The 27,789-nt window shown below is 44.7% G+C and overlaps 2 protein-coding genes across 10 annotated transcripts in view; both read left to right on the top strand.

Annotated features, from left to right (window-relative positions):
- LOC142784951 (uncharacterized) overlaps positions 1 to 13,987 on the top strand; it is a 166,749-nt gene extending 152,762 nt beyond the window's left edge. Inside the window, exon 2 of the mRNA XM_075883345.1 lies at positions 9,597 to 13,987. Within this exon, the coding sequence (XP_075739460.1) occupies positions 10,167 to 12,332 (2,166 nt within the window). The 5' untranslated portion in view covers positions 9,597 to 10,166 and the 3' untranslated portion in view covers positions 12,333 to 13,987. The remainder of the gene's footprint in view (positions 1 to 9,596) is intronic.
- The window catches only part of Hel89B (histone acetyltransferase 1), a 913,881-nt gene that overhangs the window by 164,145 nt on the left and 721,947 nt on the right, over positions 1 to 27,789 (top strand). For 7 of the 9 annotated variants that reach the window (XR_012888773.1, XR_012888774.1, XM_037419311.2 and 4 more), the window contains exon 8: positions 3,594 to 3,689. Coding sequence is in view for 7 of the 9 variants with exons in the window: in XM_037419311.2 (XP_037275208.2) it covers positions 3,594 to 3,689 (96 nt within the window). In the remaining 2 variants the exon portion in view is untranslated. Of the gene's footprint in view, positions 1 to 3,593; positions 3,690 to 22,809; positions 22,943 to 27,789 lie in introns of all 9 variants that reach the window. The other 2 variants (XM_075883343.1, XM_075883344.1) reach the window with 1 other exon arrangement.

Raw genomic sequence — 27,789 nt, 5'->3', positions numbered from 1 at the left:
ACCGACATCTTCTTTTTATACTATTTCAATTTTTTAGCAATTTATTGTGCCAATATTTATTATTTTTAAGGCCTAAATTGTGTTTTACCTGCCTGTCTTTGGTGCCTAGAACTCACTATTTAGTGCCTAAAAATCTGGCCTCTAGACATGACCAATGAAGCCTACAATCAGACAAAGACAGCAAAGAACACTGAAGAGTAATGAGCATTAACCATCAACACTGAAATGAGGCTGGCAGAATGGAATATATAAAGGCACACCTGACTGTACATCACACAGATGGAGGAGGCAAAGTATGACACAATTAATTTTTATTTGTAAATACCTGCAATACCAGTGGGCATTATTATAGGGCGGGCGAAAAACAAAAATAGAATAGTTAGCTAGTGCAGCGGAACAAACACAAAGAGGCACGTAAACAGGATGGAAATACACTACAGCATAATACAACATAAAGTTGCTTCTTGCCATAATGGTGCATTTCTTAAGGATTCTTTCTCGCATGGTGATCTACATTTTAGTCAGCATTGGAAATAACACCAGGATCAACAGTTTGGCCACACTGTCTACACTGTAGTACATATAGGAAGCCACTGCACTTCTTCCTCACAGTATTTCCACACACACCGTTCGCACACCTCCTACTTTTTTACGTGTTCGAAATGAGCAAACTGTACACGACTGAATCTGCACAAACGACAAATTTCTGTATGTGCTTATGGGAACTTGTTGTTTGGCTAGTTGGCAACCCATCATATTTAGGTACTCTGCGCTGCTTGGTACCCATGAAAAACACACTCACATTCGCACACGCATCTAATAAAAAATTCACCTCACACACAGCTCTCACTTTAACTGGTGTGATGGCTTTTCAGATGCAAAAGGCATATATCCCTACTTTGCAGGCTGCAGTCTCAGCTACAGGATAGTCGTGTTGAATAAAGCTTGTAAGAATGCGTTGCTGGGCTTGTTGGTTCATAATCTCTAAGCTTGGAAGTGCAAAAGTGACGAGGACAGGATACACCCCTATCCTGTGGGCCCTGTCCCGTGTTCTTTCCTGTCCTTGTCGATTTTGCACATCCAAGTTTTAAGATACCTTGAATGTCTTCAAAGAAGGAGGGCTTTGTCTGAAATTTTTTTAAACTTCCAAGGACCAGACTATTTAGTTCCTCGACCTGCAGCTCGTGCTAGGCTGTTTGCACATGTCATGTCCCATGCATCAGAAGCCCTGCATGACTGGCGGTCTGCGCAATCCAAGCTGGTTAAAAAAGTGGGATTGGTTTTTCTTGTGCCCATTCAGCGGTGACCGAGTCATGCTGGCATTCAATGCGTGGGAGCGCATAGGCCATGTAGAAAACCTGTGTGAGGCTGGCTACCCTGAAGGCATCATCACCATCGCAAGCTAAAAATGTCTGAGGCTTATTAACGCACAAACGAATGGCAAATCCGCTATTTGCACAGGTAGAGATGAGAAAGAAGTACGCCGTCGTAGCTTGAATAAGCCCTGTTGTATATGTCTAGCTGCTCTTCACAAAGGCCAAAGTAACAACATACATGTATTGCTGAGTAAGACGTATAACACTAACATCGATTTCCGGCGCGTGCAATGGGGTTTACCTCATTCCTTTCTCGTGTGTCAAAGCAGCATCTGCCTGAATATTAGGCTTAAGGCCCCCTTAAAGGTTCACACCAGCCACAACAATGAAATATGTGAAATCCTTTCAAACCGGCACCAAAACAAGATAAGAGAAAGAATCGGAGCCTTCCATATTCGCACAAATGCTTCCGCTTATCTTAAACCATCAGCCGCAGCCATTCGCACGTTTCACCACAGTTGTTTTGGGAGCACAAGAGGTAGTTCTTGGTTTTTTGGTATGTTTTTATCTTTGAGGTTCTTCTGTTATTAGAATGCGATTTACGTATGCGTTCCCCGATTTCTGTTGCTGTTTGGTGAAAGATAAAACCTGACATTTTTCTGTGAATAAGCTTCAGTTGGAAGTGAGCGCTTGTCTAGTCTAGTCCTTCTCGTGTATGTTGTCTATTTTGTGTTTTCAAGTACCATCATGCCATATGCTGCACTTCTTGAAGGAACGCACGATCAAAGTTCTTCTAATGTCGTCCCACGCTGCAGCCACCCAGCCTGCCACCTGCGACAACAATGCCCGATTTTTGTGGCCCGTTGCTGTCAGCTGGTGGGTCTCTTCGTTCAGCCACTCCGTGTAGAATACCCACGGGCAATTTTTGAATGGTAGATTGATGCAACTCTGCTGGCTTTGAAATCTGCCAGTGATAAGCCTCACTCCCTCGAAAGCTTTTGCTTGGAGCTCTTGTGTCCTTACTGGAAAAACAGCCGCTCGATGTCTCTGAAAGAAGTCGGCCAATATCATATTCTTTTCGTGGTGACAGCCTCTCTATGGTCTGATGAATGCCATTCTCCTTGCGTAACATGCAAAGTTGATTCCTCCAATGATGGACATTTTGTTGATCTACTCTGAAGTCTCGCTCGGCTTGAACTTTGACGATGACTTAGTGGCTGCAACAACTTTTCTTGTAAAAGCAACACTGTAATGGCATCGCCTGTTTAGTGCCATTGCACTGTCAATAAACTCCACGGTGCACAAAGACCACTGACAAACTGGTCAAAATGGCCGCCTTGCGTATAAGTCACATGCTGACTGGGCTAGTAACAACTACAACACCATCTTTCTTGGGTGGGGGCTAGTTATGCACCCCTTTTCAAAATCCTTGACTCCAAGCCAACCCTAGGGTTTGATGCACGAGAATTTGGGGGGGAAAAAAGCAACTTCATTGGCCTAGATGCGAGAATGTATGTATGGTAATGCGCATTACTTATGTATTCCTATGGCTCCGTAATCTGTAGTAGTCAGTTGTTGTTTGTCTCTGGAGCAATGCACCAACAAACGCTACTTATAATATTCATATAATCTGATTAGAAAGCTTTATTGGGCAAGTATGTGCCTCCTTCTTGAATGAATAAACAGGAAAAATTAAACTTTCGCATGCTACAATGTAAGAAAATTGAAGAAAATAAGAAACTGCAAAATACAACAGTTGTGAGTTCGCGCTTGTGTTTTCCCATTTCTTACTTTCTTCATCGATTTTTTTTTCATTGTACTGTACAAAAGTTTACACTATGTACAACCAACTGGCCCTTACCCTTGCTCTTGAAACAGCTAAAGTTTCCTTTGCACGTCCTCATATTTTTGCGCTGTTTATTTGTTCAAGGTGCATATAATCACACCCTGCCAATCATTACATTTCTGTAAAATAGGCTTCTATGCTCTAACATGAGGGCAGACGTTACTTCAGATGTTAAACTGCCCTTTAGGCGTCGGCGTTATTGATATGTTTGGTAAGCCCTAGGTATGCACCCAACTAACCTAAATAAACAAGGATCTCAATCTACTTACTGTAGAGAGAGAGAGAAAAAAAAAGCATGGTGTAGGTGGTTTACTGCTTCGCATGACATTGACTTTCTAAATGCGTGACATCTACTGTAATTTTCCTGCCAACACATACATACCTCTTGGTGGATTGTGACATGGGACTTATTGGGCCACCCATTTCTGCAGATGGAAGCAGCCAACCAGCTGTTTCTGGAAGACTTGTCTCTGCGGCTGCTGTGTGTGCTTGCACTGGACAAGTTTGGCGACTTCATTTCTGACCAGGTGAGCTCTGACCTGTGACAGTGGATGAATTGCTTGCAAATGAGTGTGCGAGCATTTTATTGCAATAGTTTTTGTGAACTCTTGCTTGATTTGTCACGATATGTGCCTAGAGGCAACTGAGCCCCTTATGCAGTGCTGATATGTGCTACTGCACTTTGGTAATTCGTGAAATTGCATCCAGGAGTCTATGCCGGTAATTTTAATGGGGTCACCCAAAAACATGTAATGGTGAAAGCTGTTATGAAATCGAAACACAGGTTACGTGCAGCGCCGCCGTAGTTGTTCGCCACCTCCGGGGCCCGTTACTAATATCGCAAGAAATAAAAAAAGAAAAAAAGCTCAGTAAATGAAAAACACCAAGGACACAATGGGATTCGAACCCGGGTCCGCTGTGTGCCAGCCCAGTATTCTACCACTGAGCCACGCCGACGCTTGAAACTCATTTCAAAACTGGCCTTAGGCAGGCTTGATGTCAGGGAAGGAATCGCACTAATATGAGTAATAAAGCGGTTTAGAACATCAAAGGAACAACCAGGCATCACAATGCGTATTGCATAAAGAGTGGGTCGTCCAATGATCCAACCCAATACAAAAGCTTGTTCGTGTTCACCTATCAATTGTGGCAAGTACCCACTTCAGGCATACTTCCTCAACGTCATCAGCCACTGCATGAAAATATTTAACAATATTCCTAGCAAGTGTGTAGTGGATACCATGCTTCTCCAAAGAATGAGGAAGGATAGCGCAGTGCATGCCAGCCTACTACACAAAAATACGATTTTTATGGCCGAGTGGGTACCCAGCAAGTGTGCTTGTAGCAGTTATTCAGAGTGTCAAAAAAAGGCTCTGAATGGCAGCTCTTCAAGCTTTTGCTGTCACAGTGCTGTGCGTTCTGCGCATGCCCGGCATTATTTATTTATTTAGAGAAACTGTCAACCCTCAATGCGTCATTACTGAAGTGGAATAAGTAAAAAAAAAAAAAGGCACACAAGAGTGCTACAATCCACACAAAATAATGTGCTGTAAAGATGAAACATTGGTTACAGTATTTTTCAACGTGAACTTCAATAAAACTGCTGATCCTTGGTGCACATAGCAAAAGAAAAGCTTTGCGCACAAAGACATGCAAGAGATATGAAAAAGTGATTATAACAAACACATAAAATGTTGGATTTCTTGCCAGTAATTAAATAGTAAGTGGTCATACAAGTGAAACACCAGTGCAAACAATAGCTCCTGAACATAGCAGTCAGTGCACTAAAATGTAAAATGAATAATATTTTTACAGCAAGTTGTAATGATATGATTTCATTTACAAGAGGTGAACGATGGTTGTACACGGTAGTGCACTGGGGGCTTGTCAAACTCTTCGTCTTCCTCTTCTTCTCAGGCTTTCGCATGTTCATTTCATTCCTTGCAAGCAGACAAAGCTCGAAGGGTGAGTCATGCTGAACAAGGAGGGTAGAAAGGCGAGCAATGTGAATGAGCGACATTCTGCTCGATCGTCGACCATTGGACAGGAGGCCAACTATTACGTAGGTGAGCTGGCTGAGATGCTCCAAAACTACAAATGGGCCTGAATATCGTGACAAAAGCTTTTGACACAATCCACGCTTGCGTTGCTGTGTCCGAAGCAACACCAAGTCACCTTTCTCGAACTGTACTTGTTCGCAATAGTAGTCGCATTGTTCCTTAGAACAATGTTGGGAGGCCAGAGTCCAAAGAGCAATTTGATGGGCTCGCGAAGCACAAGGTGTTCGATACTGAATCATCATTGTGTAGAATGAACAGTAAGAAAGTGTCCAGAAGGCTTAGTGGAAACCCGGCGTACACCAGATGAAATGGGCGAAAGTTCGTTGTTTGATGTTTCGCCTTGTTGTACGCGTGCGTGATAAAAGGGAGCACGTCATTCCAGTTCTTGTGATTGGTGAAAACGTACATAGCAAGCATGTTAGCGTTCTGTTCATTTGTTCAACGAGGCCATTCGTCTGGGGATGGTACGGTGTTGAATGATGGAACTGTGTTGTGCTCATGCGAAGTAATTCTTCAACGGCATCAGCAGTGATCTGGCGGCCACGGTCCCTGATAAGAACGTGTGGTGGGCCATGGCAAAGGTCCGCCGATCGCAGCAAGAAGGTCGCCATAAAAACAGTAGTAGAAGAAAACACAGCTGTGGTTTCGGCATACTGCGAAAAATGGTCTATGCTTACGATTATGATATCGGAAGAGTTCCTGTCGTTGGATCACTAAAATGGACCTAGAATGACAATTTTCACTTGTTCGAAAGGCGAGCTGGGTGTGTCGATTGCTGAAGGGGACCTGGTGCTGCGGTGGCAAGACGCTTGTGACATTGGCACGTCTCATAGCTAGCGATGCCACGCCTTGCTGTTTCGTACATCTTGGGCCAGTAAAAGCGTTCCTGCATGCGGTGCAGCGTTCATATGAAGCTGAAATGACTGGATGCCGCATGGCACGTAGAACATCAGAGCGAAGGCTCCTGGAGACAACTAGCAGAAAACGTGCTCCAGGTCTGGACAGAGTCTTATAGAGCAAGCAGCTTGTCTCGAATCGTCAAGCAACCGCTCTCTTAGGTATGGGTGGCGGCGAAAAGCGGATCCAGGTTGAGCTCATTGTGTTCTCGCTTAAAGTCAGCTGCATCGAGAAACGGGCTTGTAACAGCAGCAAGGCAGTTGTCGAAGTTCTCAGCATCGCAGTCAGTAGTCGCAAGAAAAATCCGAGAGAAGCAGTCTCCGTCAGCGTGACAATGACCACTTTTGTACGACACCGTAAAGTCGTATTGCTGAAGGCGCAGCGCCCAACGTGCGAAGCGGCCAGAGGGATCGCGTAAGCTGACTAGCCAGCAAAAGGAATAGTGATTTGTTGTTATCTTGATTTGCCTTCTGTAAAGATAGCAACGAAACTTCTGTATGGCGAAAACAGCTGCCACACATTCCTGTTCCGTGACTGCATAATTGCGTTCAGATTTGCTTAGGCAACATCTGGCAAATGTGACGACATGCTCTGCATTACTGTGACGTTGTACAAGCACGGCTCTTATGTCGATATCACTAGGGCCAGTGTGGACCTCAGTCGGGCAAGATGTATCGAAGTGACCCAACAGTAGTGCAAACGCTAATACAAAATTAAGTTGGGAGAATGAGGCATCACACTCTGGTGTCAAACTGAAGGCCACATTCTCTTGCAAGATGTTTGTAAGTGGGTACACAATCTCCGCAAATCAGGGAACAAAACGGCGGAAGTACGAGCATAGACCGACAAATAAGCAAAGTTCTCGTGTGGACTGCAGTGGTTTGAAAGAGCTCACTGCTTCTATTTTGCGAGGATCGGGTCTCATGTCATCGTTGTCGACTAAGTGCCCCTGCACCAGTGTTTGGCATTCTCCAAAGCAACATTTTTTGCAATTCAGAACTAGCCTGGCTTTTTCGATGCAGACGAGAACAAGACTGGAGCCGGTTGTTATGTTCTTCAAATGTACGACCAAAGATCACAAAATCGTCAAGGTAGCACATGCATATCTCCCACTATAGACTAGTGCACATAATACATGTCCATAAATCTTTCAAAAGTGGCAGGAGCATCATAAAGGCCAAAAGACATGACATTAAATTTGAATTGGCCACCCAGAGTTACGAAAGCAGTCTTTTTTTTGTCGCCTAATTCCATAAGTATTTGCCCATAATCGGATAGCAAATCAAGTGTTGAAAAATAGGAGGCGGCATGCAAGCGATTCATGACGTCATCAATTCGCGGTAAGGGATACATATTCGTCTTCTTCGCAGTGTTTAGACACCTGTAGTCATGGCATAACCTCCAGGAACCATTTTTTTTTCTGACGAGGATTACCCCTTCTGGCCACAGACTGGACGACTCTGGCACGGCACCTTTGTTCAGCATCTTCTCTACTTATTCAACAATAACGTTGCACTCGGAGCATTATACTCGATATGGCTTTTGGCTGATGGGGTGTGTTGAGCCGGAGTCTATTCTGTGACGACCATGGGATGAGGGTGGTGCATCTCCATGTTTGAAGTCTAAAGCAGCAACATGCCGGCAAAGGACCTGTACCAGTGCTTGCCGTTTCATTGTGCTGAGAGCCTTGCTGATTATCATCATCATCATCAGCCTGACTATGTCCACTGCAGGACAAAGGCCTCTCCCATGTTCCGCCAGTTAACTTAGTCCTGTGCTTGCTGCTGCCAATTTATACCCGCAAACTTCTTAATCTGATCTGTCCACCTAACCTTCTGTCTCCCCCCTAACCCACTTGCCTTCTCTAGGAATCTAGTTAGTTACCCTTAACGACCAGCGGTTATCCTGTCTACGCGCTACATGCCCGGCCCATGTCCATTTCTTATTCTTGATTTCAGCTATGATATCCTTAACCCCCGTTTGTTCCCTAATCCACTCTGCTCTCTTCTTGTCTCTTAAGGTTACACCTACCATTTTTCTTTCCATTGCGCGCTGCGTCGTCCTCAATTTAAGCTGAACCCTCTTTGTAAGTTTCCAGGTTTCTGCTCCGTAGCTAAGTACTGGCAAGATACAGCTGTTATATACCTTCCTCTTGAGGGATAGTGGCAATCTACCTGTCATAATTTGAGAGTGCTTGCCAAATGTGCTCCACCCCATTCTTATTCTTCTAGTTACTTCAATCTCGTGGTTCGGCTCTGCGGTTATTACCTGCCCTAAGTAGACATAGTCTTTCACAACTTGAAGTGCACTATTACCTATCTCAAAGCGCTGCTCTTTTCTGAGGTTGTTGTACATTACTTTCGTTTTCTGCAGATTCATTTTAAGACCCACCTTTCTGCTCTCCTTGTCTGACTCCATAATCATGAGTTGCAATTCGTCCCTTAAGTTACTCAGCAATGCAATGTCATCGGCGAAGCGCAGGTTACTAAGGTACTCTCTATTAACTCTTATCCCCAACTGTTCCCATTCTAGGCATCTGAAAACCTCCTGTAAGCACGCGGTAAATAGCATTGGGGAGATTGTGTCCCCCTGCCTTACACCCTTCTTGATTGGTATTCTGTTGCTTTCTTTATGAAGCACTATGGTAGCAGCTGATCCCCTGTAGATTTCTTCCAGGATGTTTATATATACTTCATCGACGCCCTGATTCCGCAGTATCTGCATGACGGCTGATATTTCTACTGAATCAAACACCTTCTCGTAATTTATGAAGCCTATGTATAGTGGTTGGTTATATTCTGAGCATTTCTCTATTACCTGATTGATGTACGAATGTGGTCGATTATTGAGTAGCCTGTTCGAAATCCTGCTTGTTCCTTTGGTTGATTGAATTCTAATGTTTTCTTTATTCTGTTAGCAATTACCTTTGTAAATAGCTTGTATACTACAGAGAGCAAGCTAATCGGCCTGTAATTCTTCAAGTTCTTGTCATCTCCTTTCTTATGTATTAGGATGATGTTAGCGTTCTTCCAAGACTCTGGTACTCTTCCCGTCAGGAGACACCTCGTAAACAGGGTGGCGAGTTTTTCTAACACAATCTGAACCTCCATCTTTCAGCAGATCTGATGTTACCTGATCCTCACCAGCAGCTTTGCCTCTTTGCATGCTCTCCAAAGCTTTTCTGACTTCTATCATTACTGGGGGGGGGGTGTCATCGGGGTTACTGCTAGTTATTATAGTATTGAGGTCATGGTTGTCCCAGCTACTGTACAGATCTCTGTAAAACTCCTCCGCTATTTTAACTATCCTATCCATATTGGTAGTTATTTTGCCTTCTTTGTCCCTTAGTGCATACATCCGATTTTTGCCTATCCCAAGTTTCATATTCACTGCTTTGACGCTTCCTCCGTTTTTCAGAGTGTGTACAATTCTCTCCATGGTATACCTTCTTACATCGGATACCTTACGCCTATTAAGGGGGGACGCGGGGATCAAATCGCGAAATTCTCGCAAAAAAACGAATTTTGGATAAGGGCAGATTTGGATTCTGCATCACCATTTCTATCATATCTAAAAATATTTCCGCCGAAAACGATCTCAAAGTAAGCTTAAAAAATGTTTTTCTGACCGCGGATCGCAAAAAGCTGGCTGAAATCTGCGCGAAAATGGCCCATTTCCGAGCGCGATACTTCCGCGCCTTCGCCGCCGCTCGCGGAAAGCTTGGTGTCACTGGAAAGCTTGCTTCACCGCCGTACTTCTCCCGGTGAAACCTTGACTCTACGAGCTAAGATAAACGCACAAACAGAAAAAATGCGAAGGCATCCGCGACGCCTTAGACGCGCACCCATTGGTCGCTCCTGTCACGTGGTACTGAGCGCGCTCTGTGAGTGGCTGCTGGGACGCGCTTGCTTGCGCTGGTCGTCTGCTCCGCGCACGCACGTCTGCTACGCACACGCTGGCGCACTATAGTTTGCGAATCCCCTGCCGATACGCCGATACGGTCGCCGATACGCCAACTCTTCTCTAGCGCGAGGCTTAGCACCCGCAATGGATCGTCGCGTGGACCGGAAGCGCAGGACGAAGTACCGGACGAAGTACGCTTACGGGAAGCGTAAACGCAAGCCTCCTGTTGGGAAAACGAAGCAGTCAGCAGCGATTGAATCAGACGAACCGAGTACCGCGTCGCCACCAAGCTACGTGTCGTCGGAAGCCGACACCTGCTCGCTGCCGATGCTCGGCAGTGAGGCCTATGACGCGGGGCCGTCAACTAGCCGCGACGTTGCGGTGCGGCCCGAACGCGAAAGAAGTTTCGTTTTCGCTGCGGCGGGTGACGATGCGGTGCCGGCTGTTCAAAGTGACGGTGAATCGACGCCTGGCAGTGACACTGAAGACCCGGGGCCATCAACTAGCCGCCGCATCACGGTGCGGTGTGAACGCGAGAAAAGTTTCGTTTTCGCGGCGGCGGACGACGACGTGGTGCCAGCTGTCCAGGATGTCGGCGATCGTTTGCCTCAGCGGAAGCGCACCGTTCAAATACACCTGGAACCTCGTTTCGTGTCCTCGGAAGGCGCCGAGAAGCAAGCCAGCAGTGTCCGCGATGCACTTCGCGAGGTGTCGGCAACGGAGCGGAAGTTCGGGTTCGCGCAGCAAACGGAGCAAACATCGGCAACAAGAGAGGATGAGTTCACCCTAATTCAGGTTTCTGCCATGAATTCCCTAATAGGACCTGCACTCTGCCCAAAATGTTGTAAGAAGACTTTGTCAGTGCAGCATGGGACAAAATTGGGCCTGGAAGTAAAACTTGTACTTTTGTGTGCTTCCTGTGGCCCTATTCATTCACCTTGGTCATCCAGTAGAAAATCCGAAGGAAGGGCTTTTGAAGTCAACCTAAGAGCCATGCAAGCAATCAAGTCCATTGGAAAAGGGCCCACTGCCCTGAATGACTTCTGGGCTACAACGAATGTCTCTCATCGGGGCATTCATCAAAAAACCTATCAGGAACACCTAAAAAAAACATTCAAACCAGGAGCAGAGGAAGCTGCACAAAACATCTTTGCAGATGCTGTGCTTGCGGTAAAAGACGTGTACAGTAAGATGCAGCCATCAAGCCCAAACAACATCACAGTTGTGTATGACGGCACGTGGCTTACAAGAGGCCACAGCTCACACATTGGGGTAGGATGTATTATTGAGTCTTACACGGGGCTTGTGCTGGATTGCACAGTCCTTTCCAACTTCTGTCTTGGGTGTTGTCAACAACCAGCAGAGAGCGACCCCAACTTCGTCACTTGGGCTGAGAAACATCAATGTCAGAAGAATACTGATGTTGGCTCCGGACAGATGGAAGTGGAGGCTGCTCTGACACTTTTCAGGCGCTCTGTCAGCAGGTATGGCCTCCGCTACACCAACATTATATGTGATGGTGACAGCCAAACCTATCGTGCTCTGTGCAGAGATGAGGTGTACGGCTTCATACCACTGACCAAAGAAGACTGCGTGAACCATGTGCAGAAGAGAATGGGCACCGCTCTCCGCACACTGGTGACAAGAGCTAAGAAAGGGGAGCCATTGGGTGGGAGAGGTGGACTGACGCAGGAGTTGATTAAAAAACTGACCAGCTACTACGGGTTAGCCTTGCGAAAACACACAAGTGTCCCTGACATGCAAAGGGCCGTGATGGCCACTTTTTATCACGTCACGTCCACCGACGACGAGCCTCACCATGAGCTCTGCCCACCTGGCCCTGATAGCTGGTGCAAACATCGTTCAGCACAGGCCAAAATGGAGCCAGCACCACCTCACAGGTATAACCTGTCGAAACATGTAGCGGAGGCTCTGCTGCCTGTATACCAACGTCTCTCTGACCCGCAACTGTTGGAGCGATGCAAAGGCAACAAAACTCAGAATGCGGCGGAAAGCTTGCATTCAGTTATTTGGTCGCTGACTTCAAAGGACCAACACGCTTCATTGTTCGCAGTGGAGACAACAGTACATGAAGCAGTTGCACGCTACAATTTTGGGAATTTGCGAGCCTACACTGAAATGTGCAAGTCCGTGGGCATCAAACCTGCTAGCCTCGCCCTTCAAAGAGCTGAAGAAAAAGACCAGCAAAGAAAACGAAAAGCACGCAGTGCAGAAAAAATGAAAGAGAAAGGACGTAAGAAGACCCTCGCAAGCAAAGACACAAAGTATTACAGTCCCGGGGCATTTTGATGGACCTTTACTGACTGTTCAACTTTAACGCCAGTTTTCTCAGAAACGTGTTTTGACCCGACTGTCCAGCTTGCCACGATGCTTGCATGACTATGGCTTGACGGATTTTCATGTGGTTTTTTGCATTGTGTTCCTTAGTGAATTTTCTATGTCGTGACGTTTTCATATTTGTTAATTACTACCTCAGTATTTTTACTCCTAAGCTAATTTCACATTATGATAACGACCACATTTACAAGCATGTATACAATGTTCTCTGTAAAATAAAAACAGAGTCATAAAAATATTTGCAGAATGTCACGACATCAACCATCCCAATGGCTAAAATATAAGAGCAACTATAGGCTTCTACCATGTTTTTTTGTCACACCAGGCTTTGGGCAAGTTTGGTAGTACACTGATGGATAAAAAAATTTATAATGCCAGAACTACTGGAGATAGCTGAATGAAACTTTGTCATTTATCATTTAGCGCAGTTTCCAGTAAGCATGCCGAATTTCATTGCTCTACGACAAAAACTAAAGAATTTCACTTTCGATCCCCACCTCCCCTCTTAATTAACTTCGAAAGCTCTGCCAGTTCTATTTTGTCTGTTGCACTTGAGACTTTCATGATTTGACGCTTCCTAATTAGATTCTTCGTTTCCTGGGTAAGCTTGCCAGTGTCCGGTCTAACTACCCTGCCTCCAACTTCCACTGCACACTTCGTAATGATATTCGTCAGATTATCATTCATTGTATTTATGCTAAGGTTGGTTTCCTCATTAAGAGCCGAGTACCTGTTCTGAAGCGAGACTCTGAATTCCTGTGCTTTCCCTCTCAGTGCTAGCTCATTGAATGGCTTCTTGCGTATCAGTTTCTGTCGTTCCTTTCTCAAGTCTAGGCGAATTCGAGACCGTACCATTCTATGGTCACTGCATCGTACCATGCCAACCACTTCCACATCCTGCACGATGCCTGGGTGTGCACTCATTATAAAGTCTATTTCGTTCTTATTTTCGCCATTAGGGCTCCTCCATGTCCACTTGCGGTTTTCTCGTTTTCGGTAGAAGGTATTCAAAATCCGTAAATTATTGCGTTCTGTGAATTCTACTAGTAGCTCTCCTCTGGCGTTTCTAGTGCCGATGCCATGATCTCCTACTGCCTGGTCTCCAGCCTGCTTCTTCACTACCTTTGCATTAAAGTCTCCCATCAGTATTGTATACTGTGTTTTCACCTTACTCATATCCGATTCCACGTCTTCATAAAAGCTTTCAACTGAAGCGTCGTCATGGCGTGTAAGCGTGTATGCGTGTAAGCCTGTACCACCTTCACCTTGTATCTCCTATTCAGTTTAATTACGATACCTACCACCCTTTCATTAATGCTATAATATTCCTCTATGTTGCCAGCTATGTTTCTGTGAATTAGGAGCCCCACTCCCAGTTCTCTTCTGTCAGCCAGGCCCCGATAGCAAAGGACGTGCCCATTCTGTAGCACCGTATAGGCCTCATCTGTCCTCCTAACCTCACTGAGCCCTATTATGTCCCATTTAACACCCTCTAGCTCCTCGAATAGTACAGCTAGACTTCCATCACTAGATAAGGTTTTAGCGTTAAACCTTGCCAAGTTTAGGTTCCAATGGCGGCCTGTTCGAAGGTTTTAGCGTTAAACCTTGCCAAGTTCAGGTTCCAATGGCGGCCTCTCCGGATCCAGAGATTCTTAGCACCCTCTGCTGCGTTGCAGGTCTGACCGCCGCCGTGGTCAGTTGCTTCGCAGCTGCTGGGGACTCAGGGCCGTGAGTTATTTGACGCATGCATGTGGGAGGTAGTGGCCAGATGCTGCACCAGGGTGGCCAATCCTTCTCTGGTGAGGGAGCGCGTTCCCGGCGGTGGTTACCGGTGAGGCCGCACCCCAGGCCTCGTAATGCAGTTCCATCACTACGCGGATTTTTTTTTGACCTGTTGGGAACTGCGCGGCACCGGGATTTGAACCATGGACCCTTTGCATGTGAGGCAGATGCTCTAACCACTATGCCATCGCTGCTCATTACCTTGCTGATTATATCGAGCATTAAATCTTCATATGGCAAATATCGCGAGGAGAGGAAGAGGTGGTGCGGTCTATAATTAGTGTCGCTATCGAGCTGCATGAGGCTTCATCGAAGAGAGCTCTTCTTGCCCCGAGGACGCACAAGTGGTATGGCAGAACCGTTGAGTGCCCACACTGTTTCCACTTTTTTGTCATGCAAACAACAGAACAGGGCGCAAGTATGTCCTTCTTAGAACAGTTCTTAATAGAGGCCCCACTACAAGGTCAACACAAGCAGCATCAACCGCTGCGGAAGAGACTTGAACAGTTGTCACGCACCAAGATGGTGCTATTACTTCGTCAATCACACTGTGTTACTGTCTTCGCCACCAGAGCCTTGTTCGGAAAGCGACAGTAGAAACAAACTATTTAACAATATTGATACGTGTATGGAACTGTCACATACAATAACAATTATTTTGTAACAATATTTTCCCACTACTACAGTCAATGGAAGCACCGCATTGCTTAAAAAAATTGATACCAAATATGGCATCGTGCGAACAACAAGGAAGAACCAGGAATTCTGACACGAGCACTTTCCCAGCCAACGAAACACTCACAAGACATACACCAAGAGGATAAAGCCACTCGCCACCTACACCACGAAAGGTAATGGTATTGTTCCATGAAAACGTAACTTCGGGACCTAAGCGGTTTCTGAAGGCGAGGCACATCAGACACAGTCACTCCACTGTCTGTTAACACCATCGTCGGTATTCTGTCATTCAGCACATTCACTTTGTTTTTGAGCATAATAACAGGCAGAGGTGTATCTTGAAAAGACCACACGGCGACTTTACCTCCATTGGCTGTGGATGCCAGTTTCTCAGCGGCGGAGAGAAAGCAGAACGCACAGGAGACGGCGAGCGAAGGACGGTTGGATGGTGGTGTTAAACTGTGCTCGGATGTTGGCGAATCGCTCCGTGTGGTCTGGCGCGATAAGTGTTCCTTTGGAAATGAGTCGGTCGTCCGTAGGTCATATCATGCACCAAGTCTTGGTGGCAAAGACATGGCTGATGACCTTTGTGGCATTGTTGATGGCAGTACCGAGGGATGTACCCAGTGAAACCACAGTTGTAGCACATGGGAGGGTCGTGGCTCATACTATATTCATCGGATCTTAGGCCATTGCTGTCGGTAAGTTCGTTATCATGTGAATAACGGGTCTCTGCCTGCCACTCTCTGGAATCCACTGTATTGGTCGTAAGTCGCATCTTGGTAATTGGGTCAGTGCTGTTGTCACAGCGGGACGTAGTCAGGCTCAGGGTCATGAGTATGAGGAGGCGGCTGTCCTCGTTGTGGTCGAGCTTCGTAGGTAGGGCCTCTATCGTCGAGGCATGAAATCACAATCCTCAATGCCCTCCGCCGCTCGGTGTAAGGAGAAGGAAGCACTGTTTCCCTCAAACTGTGGTGGCAGGAAGGAGGAATGAGTGCTTGTGTGGTGTGCCACTTGCATGGACAGGCCGAGCTCTTCACGTACTATTTGCCAACTCGTAGACGCAAGATAAAGCGACTCGTTGCTCTCTATACTTGAAACAGTCATGACATTGGCTAGCCTGCTGAAATTCGTCGTGGTGTGCCTAGTCTTTAGTTGCTCAAAAGTGGAATAGTGCCAAATGACATTGGCGACGGAAGTCAAGGTGTCTTTCGTGATGAAGAAACTGTAAACATCCTCGGCGATTCCTTTTAGGATGTGCCTGTCTTTTTATAACTTCCTCAATGTAGGTTTTGCGGGTTTCGCGTGGCACTTGCGCGCATTGCATCAGCGTCTGTACTGCTCTTTTGTTTTTCATTGTGAAGCTGCTGAAACTCTCTTTGATCTCAGACACAAATCTGTCCCACGTCGTTAGTGTTTCCTCACGATTCTCATACCACACGAACATGGTATCCGTTAAAAAAACATGATTTTAAAAGCTGAGGAGCAGCATTCCATTTGTTGGCAGCGCTCACTCGTTTGTAATGGATGAGCCAAGCCGTTCTGAGGACTTCATCTGGTCTGCCGGCGAAATGACGGGCATCCCTCAGTTGTGGAGCCGAACTGGTGGGCGCAGAAGTGGAGAGAGGTTGATGTTCATCTGCGTTGTGGGACAAGTCAAGCCCAGATAAATGTGCCGGAAATCCAGCAAGGCGACGGCTCCGTCGGAGAACTTGCGGTTCAACCTCCGTCTTTGGGGTATCAAGTACCCAGCACCTTCCGCCACAACTGTTACGCGAGTTCTGATGAAATGGTCTTACACTCAAACCTTGTTTTACTGAAATCGGATACAGCCGAACACGGACATATCAAACTCGAAGGAGATCACGAATTAGATCCATAATGTAAAATTCAATATAAAAAAATATAGGCTCTGAGAGCTTACCTGTAGCGGATCATCACCTACAGCGGGCACATTAAAGAATGACAACTAATTCCACACAGACGTCGCAACAGAATGATTTATTTGCGTGATTTATCGCTTATCTTGGCCTGCTTCGTATTTGAAGTGTTGAAGACGCTAGTCTCGATCTTATCAAGGCTGTCCAGGTGTGACAACCCCATTCCCTCCATGTGGCTGATATAATGGTGAATGATGTTGAATGCTGCTGCCACTTAAGCGGAGTACGCGGGTGTAGCCAGCGCTTCGTCCGGACGATCCTCCTCCTCACATGAGCTGTCGGCCTCGGCATCCCGGGTCCCTGCGACTGCAGCTGCTATGTCCTCGTCAGCGAGGATCGCAACGGCCCGGACATTGCAGTCAACTTCCACAAAGTTGTCTGCAGACACTTCGTGTGGAACTGCTGCCGGGAAGTAGGACCACAACTCGCGAAACGTTTATGCGCTCGCCGTCGTCGTCTTCACCGGTTTTCGCATGTTTCGCCGTTTCGAAGCTTGCCTTGCGAAAGCAGTTGACCACTTTGTCTGTCTTCACGTCTCGCCAGGCATTGAAGATCTTTTATTTATTTATTTGAATATACTGCAGCCCTAATGCGGGGCTATAGCAGGAGTGGATGAGTTATACAAAACTAATACAAACAGAGCAAGAACAATAAAACAACAATAGAACTGAGATACAAAAGAAAGCGTCACTATGGTATTGTAAACACGATCTTTACCTATTTTCTAAATGGGCAATAGTGGCATCAATGAAATTTTGTAAAGATAGTGAACGAATACTGCCTGGTAGGGAATTCCAGAGGTCTATAGTACGTGGGAAAAAACTATATTTGAATGTGTTAGTATGAGCAAATAAAGGCTTCATGTTCAAGATGTGGGAGCTGCGGGTGCAAGATTCTTCCATAAATGCGATGTAGTTACCACCAAAGATGCCAGAAGAGGAGTTGATGACTGTATATAATAGTTTTAAAGATTCGATGCAATAACGAGAATGTAATGGTACAATGTTCAGTGATTGTAGAGCCTGTGTTGGTGAGAAGTTGTGGCTGTAGTTACGGCATATGAAGCGGATGGCCTTACGTTGAACGCTATCGAGGATTTTTAGGTCACCTTGTTTGTGAGGGTACCAAACGACACATGTGTATTCTAGAACAGGGCGAATCAATGTTTTATACAGAAGTAATTGGGTATCACGGGGGGATTTAGCCAAAGTACGGCGCAAATAACCTATCTTTTTTAGAGCTTTCGCGCTGATATATTCAATGTGGTTGGTCCAGGAAAGATTTTTTGTCAGAATCACACCCAAATATTTATATTGTGAGACCCTTTAGGGTTGTATATCATCCGAGTAATAATCAAACAAAAACGTATTCTGTGCATTGGTAAATGACATGACGACTGTCTTAATGCAATTGACATTTATCTGCCATGTTTCACACCAAGAGCTGAAAGAAATGAGCGATTGTCAAAGACGGTGATGATCTTCCGCAGAATTAATGGGTTCGTATAATACGCAATCATCAGCATAAAGTCTTATTTTAGATGATCTGCAGTCAGGTAAATCATTAATGTATATGAGGAATAATAATGGGCCTAGTACAGATCCCTGAGGAACACCTGACGTGACGTCAACAAGGGATGAATCCACTGAGTTGAAGGAAACAAATTGTGAGCGATAATGAAGGAAACTGGCGATCCAAGAAACAAGATGGGAATTATTGAGTATGGTATCTAATTTCACTAGCAACTTAGAATGAAGAACAGAGTCATAAGCTTTAGAGAAGTCAATGGAAATGGCACCTATTTGATTTTCTATGTCTAGGTTAAAGGCGACGTCATGAACAAAATCGACTAATTGTGTAACCGTGCTGAGCAGACGTTAGAATTTCATTGGAGTCGAGGAATTCAATGATATGCTTGTGAATAATGTGTTCCAACATCTTGCATGACTGTGGTGTAAGAGATATTGGCCTGTAAATAGATAACAGTTGTTTATTACCAGATTTATACAAAGGCAGAACTTTAGCTGTTTTTCATGAAGCTTCACAGTCTAGAGATTTCTGGAAAATTACAGTGAGGTAACGGGCTGTCCATGCGGAGTATCTCACAAGAAAGGAATTCGGTATACCGTCAGAACCGGAACATTTCTTGGTGTCGAGATTCAAGATTAAGTTCAATACACCTTCAGTGCTTATTACAATATCACCTATTTTATTGGTTTGTACGTCATGATTAAAAATTGGAACAACTGACTGAAAATAAAAGTTAAATGCATTAGAAACTATATGGGGTCGTTTGTAATGGTGTCATTAATCTTGAAAGAGGAACTGGTTGTTGTACGAGGCAAGACTGAAGTCTAGAACCTGCGAGGATTGGATTTAAGTAATAAAGGAAGTTGTACAGAAAAATAGAAGTCTTTTGCATTTTTCGTGCAAGCGCGAAGTTCTGCTTTGGCCTTCTCAAAGGAAGCTTGAAGCTCAGGGTTAGCATGTCTGGTTTTACGCAGTCTGGCAACACGGCGAGATAAATGCAATATATCCCCGTTAATCAAAGACAGATTGTTATTCACCTTTTTTGTTTTTAATGGCATGTAATTATTGATGCAGAATTTCACTAATGTCTCAAAATAACCAACAACATTGTTGACAGGAGACACAGTGCTAAGTGACAAGAAATGGTCAAAGTTATCCGCAGGAGTATCATAGATAGACGTATCATCAGCTTTGTTGAATCCCGAAATGTAGAGTAGCTGTAACGTTCATGCGGGATAGGACAATTTATGTGTACAAGGACGGCGTCATGGTCCGAAATTCCTTCTAATATATCGTATTTAAAGCCTAAGTTAGCAAGACTGTCACTGATAAACTGTCTTCGGGAGAAACTTCAAGACTGTCTTCGGGAGAAAACTTCACGAAGATTTCCGGCCACTACGTCATCCACTGCTGGGAGTCCTGGCTGCTGACAGCTTTGATTTTGCGAGAATTGGTTTTGCCTATGATGTTGTAGCACTGCTTAAATCCGTGATGCAACCCGCTGTTGTCGGCGAAGTTGTTTCACTGAGTGCAGGGGCAGACCATTTGGCCTTGGCAATCAGCATCAGGCTATCCACCAGAATATTCTTCGCGCGCACTTCTAAAAACCAGGCATAGAGTGCCTTTTCTACATTCCCATGGGCAGGAGCGCACACATGACAGGCTTATGAAGTTCGCTGCTCCAGCGTCTTTGCCTCAGAGGTACTAGGAGTGCTCTATGGTATCCCGAAATCATCCGCGACGGTCAAACATTTCTTGCCCGCCTCAACACAATGAATTGCCTTCAACTTTGTCGCAAAGTCAGTCTTGCATTTCTTGACGCTGGTCATAGCTACACCAAAAGTTGACAATTCAAGGAGTCAGCAGCGGCTTCGCACACCATGCACGCACAAGAGAAATGCTGCACATGCGGTCGTACGTAGGCGACGCCCTAACGGAAGCAACACAGTGCTTGCTAGGTGATGGCCATTTGCTAGGGCAACAGTAAAAGGCACAAGCTGTGGTTGGCTGATCAAAACTCGCAAGACAGCAACAAAAAAGTAAAAAAAGGCAAAAGGAGGAGGACATTGTCTCCTTCATTTCTGTCGATGGGTATGCGAAGAAAGAATGAGAAAGAGGAACAAAAAAAAAAAAAAAGCCGTTCCTCAAGTTAGAGATTGTGCAGTCCAAGCCCTCTCGCCCTTACCTTTTTTATGAGCGTTTCGGGTTTTGGCGGAGGCGTGGGGCCGCGCAAAGGTCGCCGAGGGCCGCAAGTGCCGAAGCGCATCTTTTAGCTCGCGCGGCATTTGATATATCCGAAGGTGGGTAAAAATATCGTTGAATATAAACATGCGAATTTCTATACTTTTACAAAGGAATTTCAAGGGGATAACTTACGAGTTTGATATACCCAAAAATTTGATATATGTGGGTTCGATATATCCGTGTTCGTCTGTATAACGAAATATCTGTTGTAAAGAAAGAAATGAAGACTTGTGTTGCGATAGATATAGTGTTAAAAATTAACCTTTATCACGAATTTTCGGATATAACAAACTGATTTTGTGTAAGATGCAAGTTTGTTATAATGAGGTTTGAGTGTATTTACAAAAAGTGAATGATGGTCGTTCGTGGTAGTGCACCGCGACCTTGTCAAACTCATCATCTTTCTCTCCTTCTCTTCTCTGGCTCTCGCGTGTCTGTTACAATATACAGTATAGACTGCTTATAACTTAAGTCGCGAGAGTTGCGAATATCCGCACTATATATAAGCGGTACTGCACTATAACCAAAACAACCTTTTTCAAGAGCTGCAATCGCGTAAAACGTGTTGAGCATGCAGCTTCGCATGTCCGAGAATCGAAACATGCGATGCATGCTTGCTAACATTTGAATTCCTGAATGTTAATATAACGTCCAAAGACATGCGTTGCCAATAAAATGAACGCGAAAGGGGGGGGGGGGGGCAGTGTCTAACAAAAAAAAAGTACCATCGCAGAAATTCGCCGACTACCAGACCATCTCAATTGTGCGCATTACACAGAAACTATGTCGAATCACGTTCAAAATTTGATGCCTTGAAAGATGCCAATCATTTGATTTCACGGGCGCGCACCTGATTTAAGACTTCACGATCGAATCGCGAACCACTATTTGAGCGCTACACGAGCCGCACTCGTTTTTATTAACTGTATGTTCCCCTTCTCGTCAAGTGTGGCCACTGCGAAGAGTTTTGTTGATTCGCCACCAAACCGCAACTTAGATTGATGCGACTACTACCAATCGAAGCTCAACCAATGCCGATTAGGCCTAGCTTGCCGTTTGGTATGTTGTCGCGTATCGTTTGTGCAAAACATGAAGATTCAGCTTCAAAACGTTCGCACTAGCAGTAAACGAAGCATGATACTAAGTTCGCGGTCGCGGCCTTGAGATCAGCAACGATAACAACTCGCAAAGCTTACGTGAGACAGTGCCCTGGCAGCAAAATTGAAAGCTCGCGTCATAAAACCGTAAAAGGTTTTTAATTCAGGGACGAAAAAGCAAGCGCAATATTTGTTGCAAGCGACATAACGACGACGTATTTCCTGACAGGAAACTGTTAAGCGCATGTTGTTGATAAGGACGGAATCGCAAGTGCCTTGTTTAGCGGCGCGGGGCCGAAGCCACGCTAGCGACAGTGCACTGGCAGCAAAAGTGAAAGCTCGCGTCATAAAACCGCAAAAATGTTTTCAATTTAGGGATGAGAAAGCAAGCATAATATTTGTTGCAAGCGAGATAATGACGTTGTCTTTCCTGACAGGAAACTGTTAAGTGCATGTTGTTGATAAGGATGGCATCGCAAGTGCCACGTTTAGCAGTGCGTGGCCGAAGTCACGCTAGCGGCCTAGTACGCTGTAGTTGAATCAGCGCTGGTGCAAAGGCTTATCGGTCACCGAGGCAACCGTCCTCCTCCCTTACTCGGTGAGCCCATGCAGTGTGCCTCTGTCTTTTTCATTTTCTTTTCCTTCCCTCCACCCTTCGTGCGTTCACCCTGTGTCCCCTCCTGATGCAGTTCACACCAGACCGCAATAACCTTCCTTTTCACCGTGTTGTCACGTTTTTCAAAGAGAATTCACTAGCTTTGTTGACTGCGGATAAGGATGGGGGTTTTGCTGTGGTGCCGAATGAAGTGCTCCACTCAAAAGCCAGCAATGCTATAAGTTTTATGTTCGAATGATGAAGGGACTTAATGCTGACAAAAGTAAAAACTGAAGCCAATAAGTTGCGCAACGCACTGAAAATAAGTAAGCTTGCAAGATCCGCTGATAAAAGCAAGCTTAGTTTAGATTTATTTTTTACGGTCAAGACTCACAAAATAGACTGACTGGCCGCTTTGAGTCATTGTTTCGGAAAATAAGACGTGGCAGAAGGAAGTGGTCTTGTTTTTACAAGATAGATAAGCTAAACTTGCTGACCATCAATGACCCTTTTCTGGTGAAAGATTCTAATGACATCATTTCATTTCTTTCATGTAACAACAGTGGCTTAAGTGCCTGCTCCGTTGACATCAAGGATCTTTACTACTCTTTACCACATGACTCGCTGCTACGGTGCATTGAGGACTGCATTGACAACTTCGGTTCAATTGCGTTCCAGAATGCTGCGGGTATAACGGTCAGTGGCTTTCTTGAGCTCGTTGGCTTTCACTTAAAGACAACGTTCGTATCATGGAACGAAGGCGCTTTTATTCAAAAAAGAGGAGTGTGCATCGGTTCATGCATAGCACCTGTTTTAAGTGACATTTAAGTGAATAACCTCGTCGTTCGCTTTCCAGCAGCGCACCCAGCGCGCCTCTTTTCAGAAGCGCACTCGCTACCACGTTTGTCACAAACAATTTCCGGCAACCGCATTATAACCAGTCTTTCATAAGACAGATGCTTGGGCTAGGTGGTGATTGGGAATCAACATATTTACACAGCGCAAGACTCACCACGTGAACATCACCGCGCGAACGTATTTGCACATCACTGTGCAAATATGTTCAGTCTTTCATCTTGGGGGAACTGCACAATAAGCGGTATGCGTATACATGGGTTCTACGGTAGGGTTAATGGGAGTATAAAAAAACCGCATGGTAAGGGGTTCTGCACTATAAGCAGTTATGTTATAAGTGGTCTACACTGTATATAGACTTGACTTTTTGCAGAATTTCATCTAATGAGGATATTTGCACAATAGCATCAGGGAGTTCGTTCAATTTATTGATGGCTGTAGGGAAAGTACTGAACTTGAAACAACAACCCATAAAGGCAGAACGTGGAGAAATGTATGTATTGTGTCTATGCCTGAAATTTTATTTTTGTTTATTTTTTTAACGATACTGTCAATCCCGTCAGAGATTTTTACAGGAGTGGGTTTACAAAATTATAAACATTGTGACATTGTGAAACATACTCATTAAAGTTTACATAACAGAATTACAATGTTAACAATAAGACTTTATAGTCTTTGTCGACCTATATGTTAAAGAATGCAAAAAGGTAACACAATAATTTTGTATCTGTTTCATAAAAGAAGAAGGAAGAAGAGAGAGATAAGTAGAGATGAAAGGCAGGGAGGTTAACCAAGCTTGGCTCGGTTGGCTACCCTACACTTGGGGTGGGGGAAAAGGAGAATAATAGAACGTAAAGAGATAGAAAAGAAGAGGAGTAAGAAAGAGAAGCATGAATAGTCAACTCGAGACTACACAGCACGATCTCGCACAGTTCTTTCACAAGCGGTCGTGAAGTCTGGTGGTCCTTAAAAAGTACAAGAGGGCTTTCGTGGCTTTGCACGTATGGGAAGCCGTCGGCCAAGGTCCCAGGATCTTCTCTTCTGTAAGGGGCCGTGAATCCAGCTGACAGAGCTTGGCTTCCATAATACGTCGTTCGGTCTGGTATGCTGGGCAATGACATAGAATGTGCTCAAGCGTTTCCTCGCAGGCGCAGATGTTGCATGCCGAAGTGCTCGCCATTCCAAGGAGACGAGAATACGAATTCGTAAATGACATGCCCAACCTCATGCGACACAGTAAAGTTTCAGCGCATCGTGGGAGCCCGGATGGCAAACGAAGTTGCAAGTTTGGGTGGATCGAATACAGGTGCGTGTTGGAGAAACCCTGCGTATTCCATTGTAGGAGAGATATACGGCGAGCAAGTGATCGTAGTAGCCTTGCAGCGTCCGTTCTCAAGAGTGGTATGGGCGTGCGCTGGTCTTGGTCATGAGCCGATCGAGCAGCTTCATCTGCGCGGTCATTGCCGACGATTCCGCAATGACTCGGCAACCACTGAAATACAATATCATGACCTTCCGTGAGCGCTTCGTGGTAGTCGTGCCTTATCTGATATACTGATTGTTCATGTAACCCGTGCTGCATAACACACCGTAGTGACTGTAAGGCTGACCTGGAGTCGCAAAAGATGGCCCATTGGTTAGGTTTCTGGCGAAGAATGTACTTTACTGCACCTTGAAGTGCTGCGAGCTCTGCTGCTGTCGACGTCGTGGTGTGAGAAAACTTGTACTGAAGCAACACATTTTCAGATGGAACAACCACTGCTCCTGTAGAGCTGTTGGAATTAGTGGAGCCATCAGTGTAAACATGTATGCGGTCGAAGTACCTTTCGTCCAACACACGCAAAATCAATTGCCTCAGGGCTACTGTTGACATGCGTGCCTTCTTAAAGATTCCAGGAACTGACGGGCGCACGTCAGGTTGACGAAGGCTCCATGGCGCAGTTGCTGGATGCGTCGCAAGTTTGAAGCCAGGCGGTAGTATGTCCTGATATTTTGTCACGATACGGCAGTACGAAGAATGGGGCCTCCGAGCTGTCAAACACGCTAAATGATGTGACGGTAGCCGTGATAAATGCCGAATGTGCGCTCTCAGCGTCATAAAAAGTTTCATAAAAAGTGCAGCAATAGAACATAACTTGAAAAGGAAGGCAAACATACGATACAAAATTGATAACTTTATCAGGTTGCATCACCAACATCAAACACACAATGATAAATGCAATAGTTGTAGCGTTGTTAACGTGTTGGTGATAACACTGCTTGGCTAGCAAATTTTGCAAATTTTTTCACAGTGGGCTGAGTGACCACCGTTTCCGATAAGGCGTTCCACTGCCGAGCAGCCAGTGGAAAGAACGAGAAACTAAACGCATTGTTGGAGCAAAAGTATTCTGGAAGTGTGAGGTGGTTTTTCGGGTTTTTCTGGAAGTGTTGTAGGAAATGTAGGCATTTTTTTATTTTAGTTTTGTTATGCACGATGAGGTACAAAAATTTGAGTCTGAATAGCATTGCACGAACAGCTGATGTATGAAGACCGAACTTTGATAGCATATAAGTGTCTCCTTGAATGTTAAAGTAATCAGTTTTGTTTATTATAATGAGATTATGAATATAAAAAAAAGTATCCTTCAAGTGATGTTTAAGATTCTAGTGTGGGCAGATTGGCAATTTTAAGTTCGGTGGGGGAGTCATGCCTCGGATATTTTTTGATAGAAAAACCTTAATTCAATGCATTCAATTTGATCAAGCTTAAATTTATTTGTTGCCCTGTAAGGGTTCTATATTGTTTTGATATACTCCCAAATGGGTCTGATTAATGTTTCGTAAGCCAGAATATTTATTTTAGGAGGTGTGCTGTAAGCTTGTATACTTAAGGACATTTCGTGCTATTCGTGATTTGATACTTGTGTCATCAATATGAATATTCCATCTTAAGTTGGACGCAAAGGTCACTTCAAGATATTTATGCGCAGGCACTCTTTTTAAAGGGAGATGCTACTCGAAGACACTTTTTTTTAAATATTCACGCTAGAGCAATAATACTTGAGTTGTTTATGGAACTTTTTATGCTGATTTCTAATATATAGTTAGTTTTCTTGCTAGTTGCACACTTTTAGCTCTGCAACATGACAAAGTGAAAACCTTAACCCTTTTGCCCCCCCTCTTTTCATCCCTAAACTTCTGTAATTTTTTACATTCAGAGCTCATAATGCTTCAGATAAAGTATAGAGTGCAAATAACAAATTGGGAAGCACATACAGAATATGTAATACGCGTGAAAAATTATAGACGTAAAAAGTCCATATTTCACCTATCCTAGTAAAGGTATACACACATTTTCTTTATTGTACAATAAAATATTGAAATTTAAACTAAATAATTGCATTTGTCATACTTTGGAAAAATTTTTAGCAAAATTTCATGCAGATTCGAGCACTAGAAGTGCCCCAAAAAGGAGGGGCACATTGGAAAAAATGGTAAAATATGTGTTTTGAGAAAAACGAATTTTAAAGTTAAAAATGAGTTTTTATTTATGAAAGATATCGTTAAATCAGATGAAATTTGCACACCAAAAGGAACAATCCTTCTTGTAGTGGCCACTGCGACTAAAATACGCCAGCACCACGAGTTTGCCCTTCTCGGCTTTTTCGAGCCGACTTTTCGCAGACATTTCGTTCACAGACAGGGCCATGAAACGCTTGCCAAACTTCCGCTTCATCTGGCAGAGCCTTGTGCCAACTGCAAGCTAGGAAGAAGTTCGACAGGACTTTGAAATCAAAGCTAAGTCTAGTGTTATGCCATTTTGCAGCCATGCTTGTGCCACATACCGTCCTACATAATGGCATTGTCGTCCCTGCTAAGTTTTCTCACTGCGAGCTCTTTCGACCTCTCAAGATTGGCACTGACGTCATCCATTGCCGCAGCAAGAACTTTCTGGCTGATGGGTATGAATGACTTTTGATGCATTGGCTTTTGCAAGCCAAGAACTGCCGCAAATTGGACCAGCTGCTCGTAGCCTATTCATACAGAGCGTGCCACACAACGGCTTTCACTTGCAAGCAATGTTTTTTTTTTTTTTCATTCATAATAGAGATAATTACACGAGAAAAGCATTGTTCGACTGCGCTGCTCGACAAAACACGGACACCGCAAATAGGTTTCACAGCACATACACGCGCGCAGCGGCCAATGGCGGTTTCGGATTCGTACCATGTGATAAGATAAGCCAGTCGCAGCGCACGAAGAACACGCAGAAGAGTGCTTCTTTTTCTTATTTCTTGCACTGCATCAGCGAGAAAAACTGTTGGTATTTGAAGAGTGAGGCTCGACTCTTCGACTCATGCGATCAACAATGGCGAACGGCGGCGCATTATCGGTGGCAAGGTGCTCGAAGACTGCACATTTTCGAACTTTTAACAGGCACCTTTGCTCTTTAGATGCAATTTTAAACCATTTCCAGTCAAGTCTTGACCTGTATTAGTTTTTTCATAACAGTAGAGGTACTAATCTTATTAAAACAGGCGAAAATAAAAAATCGGTAATTTTGAAAAAAAAAAAACTCGTTTTTCGACCCGCATCTCCCCTTAAGACGGTGTCATCAATGTAGTACGAATGAACGATAGCTTTATTTCTTTTCATTATCAGCATAACAGTTTTTTGTGTGTTTAATTCCATTTGGCAGCTATAGCACA

This window comes from Rhipicephalus microplus, unplaced genomic scaffold (genome assembly GCF_043290135.1).
Source record: "Rhipicephalus microplus isolate Deutch F79 unplaced genomic scaffold, USDA_Rmic scaffold_16, whole genome shotgun sequence".
Lineage (NCBI taxonomy): Eukaryota > Metazoa > Arthropoda > Arachnida > Ixodida > Ixodidae > Rhipicephalus > Rhipicephalus microplus.
The sequence above is the reverse complement of the archived record's forward strand: the minus strand, read 5'-3'. Positions and strand labels throughout refer to the sequence as shown.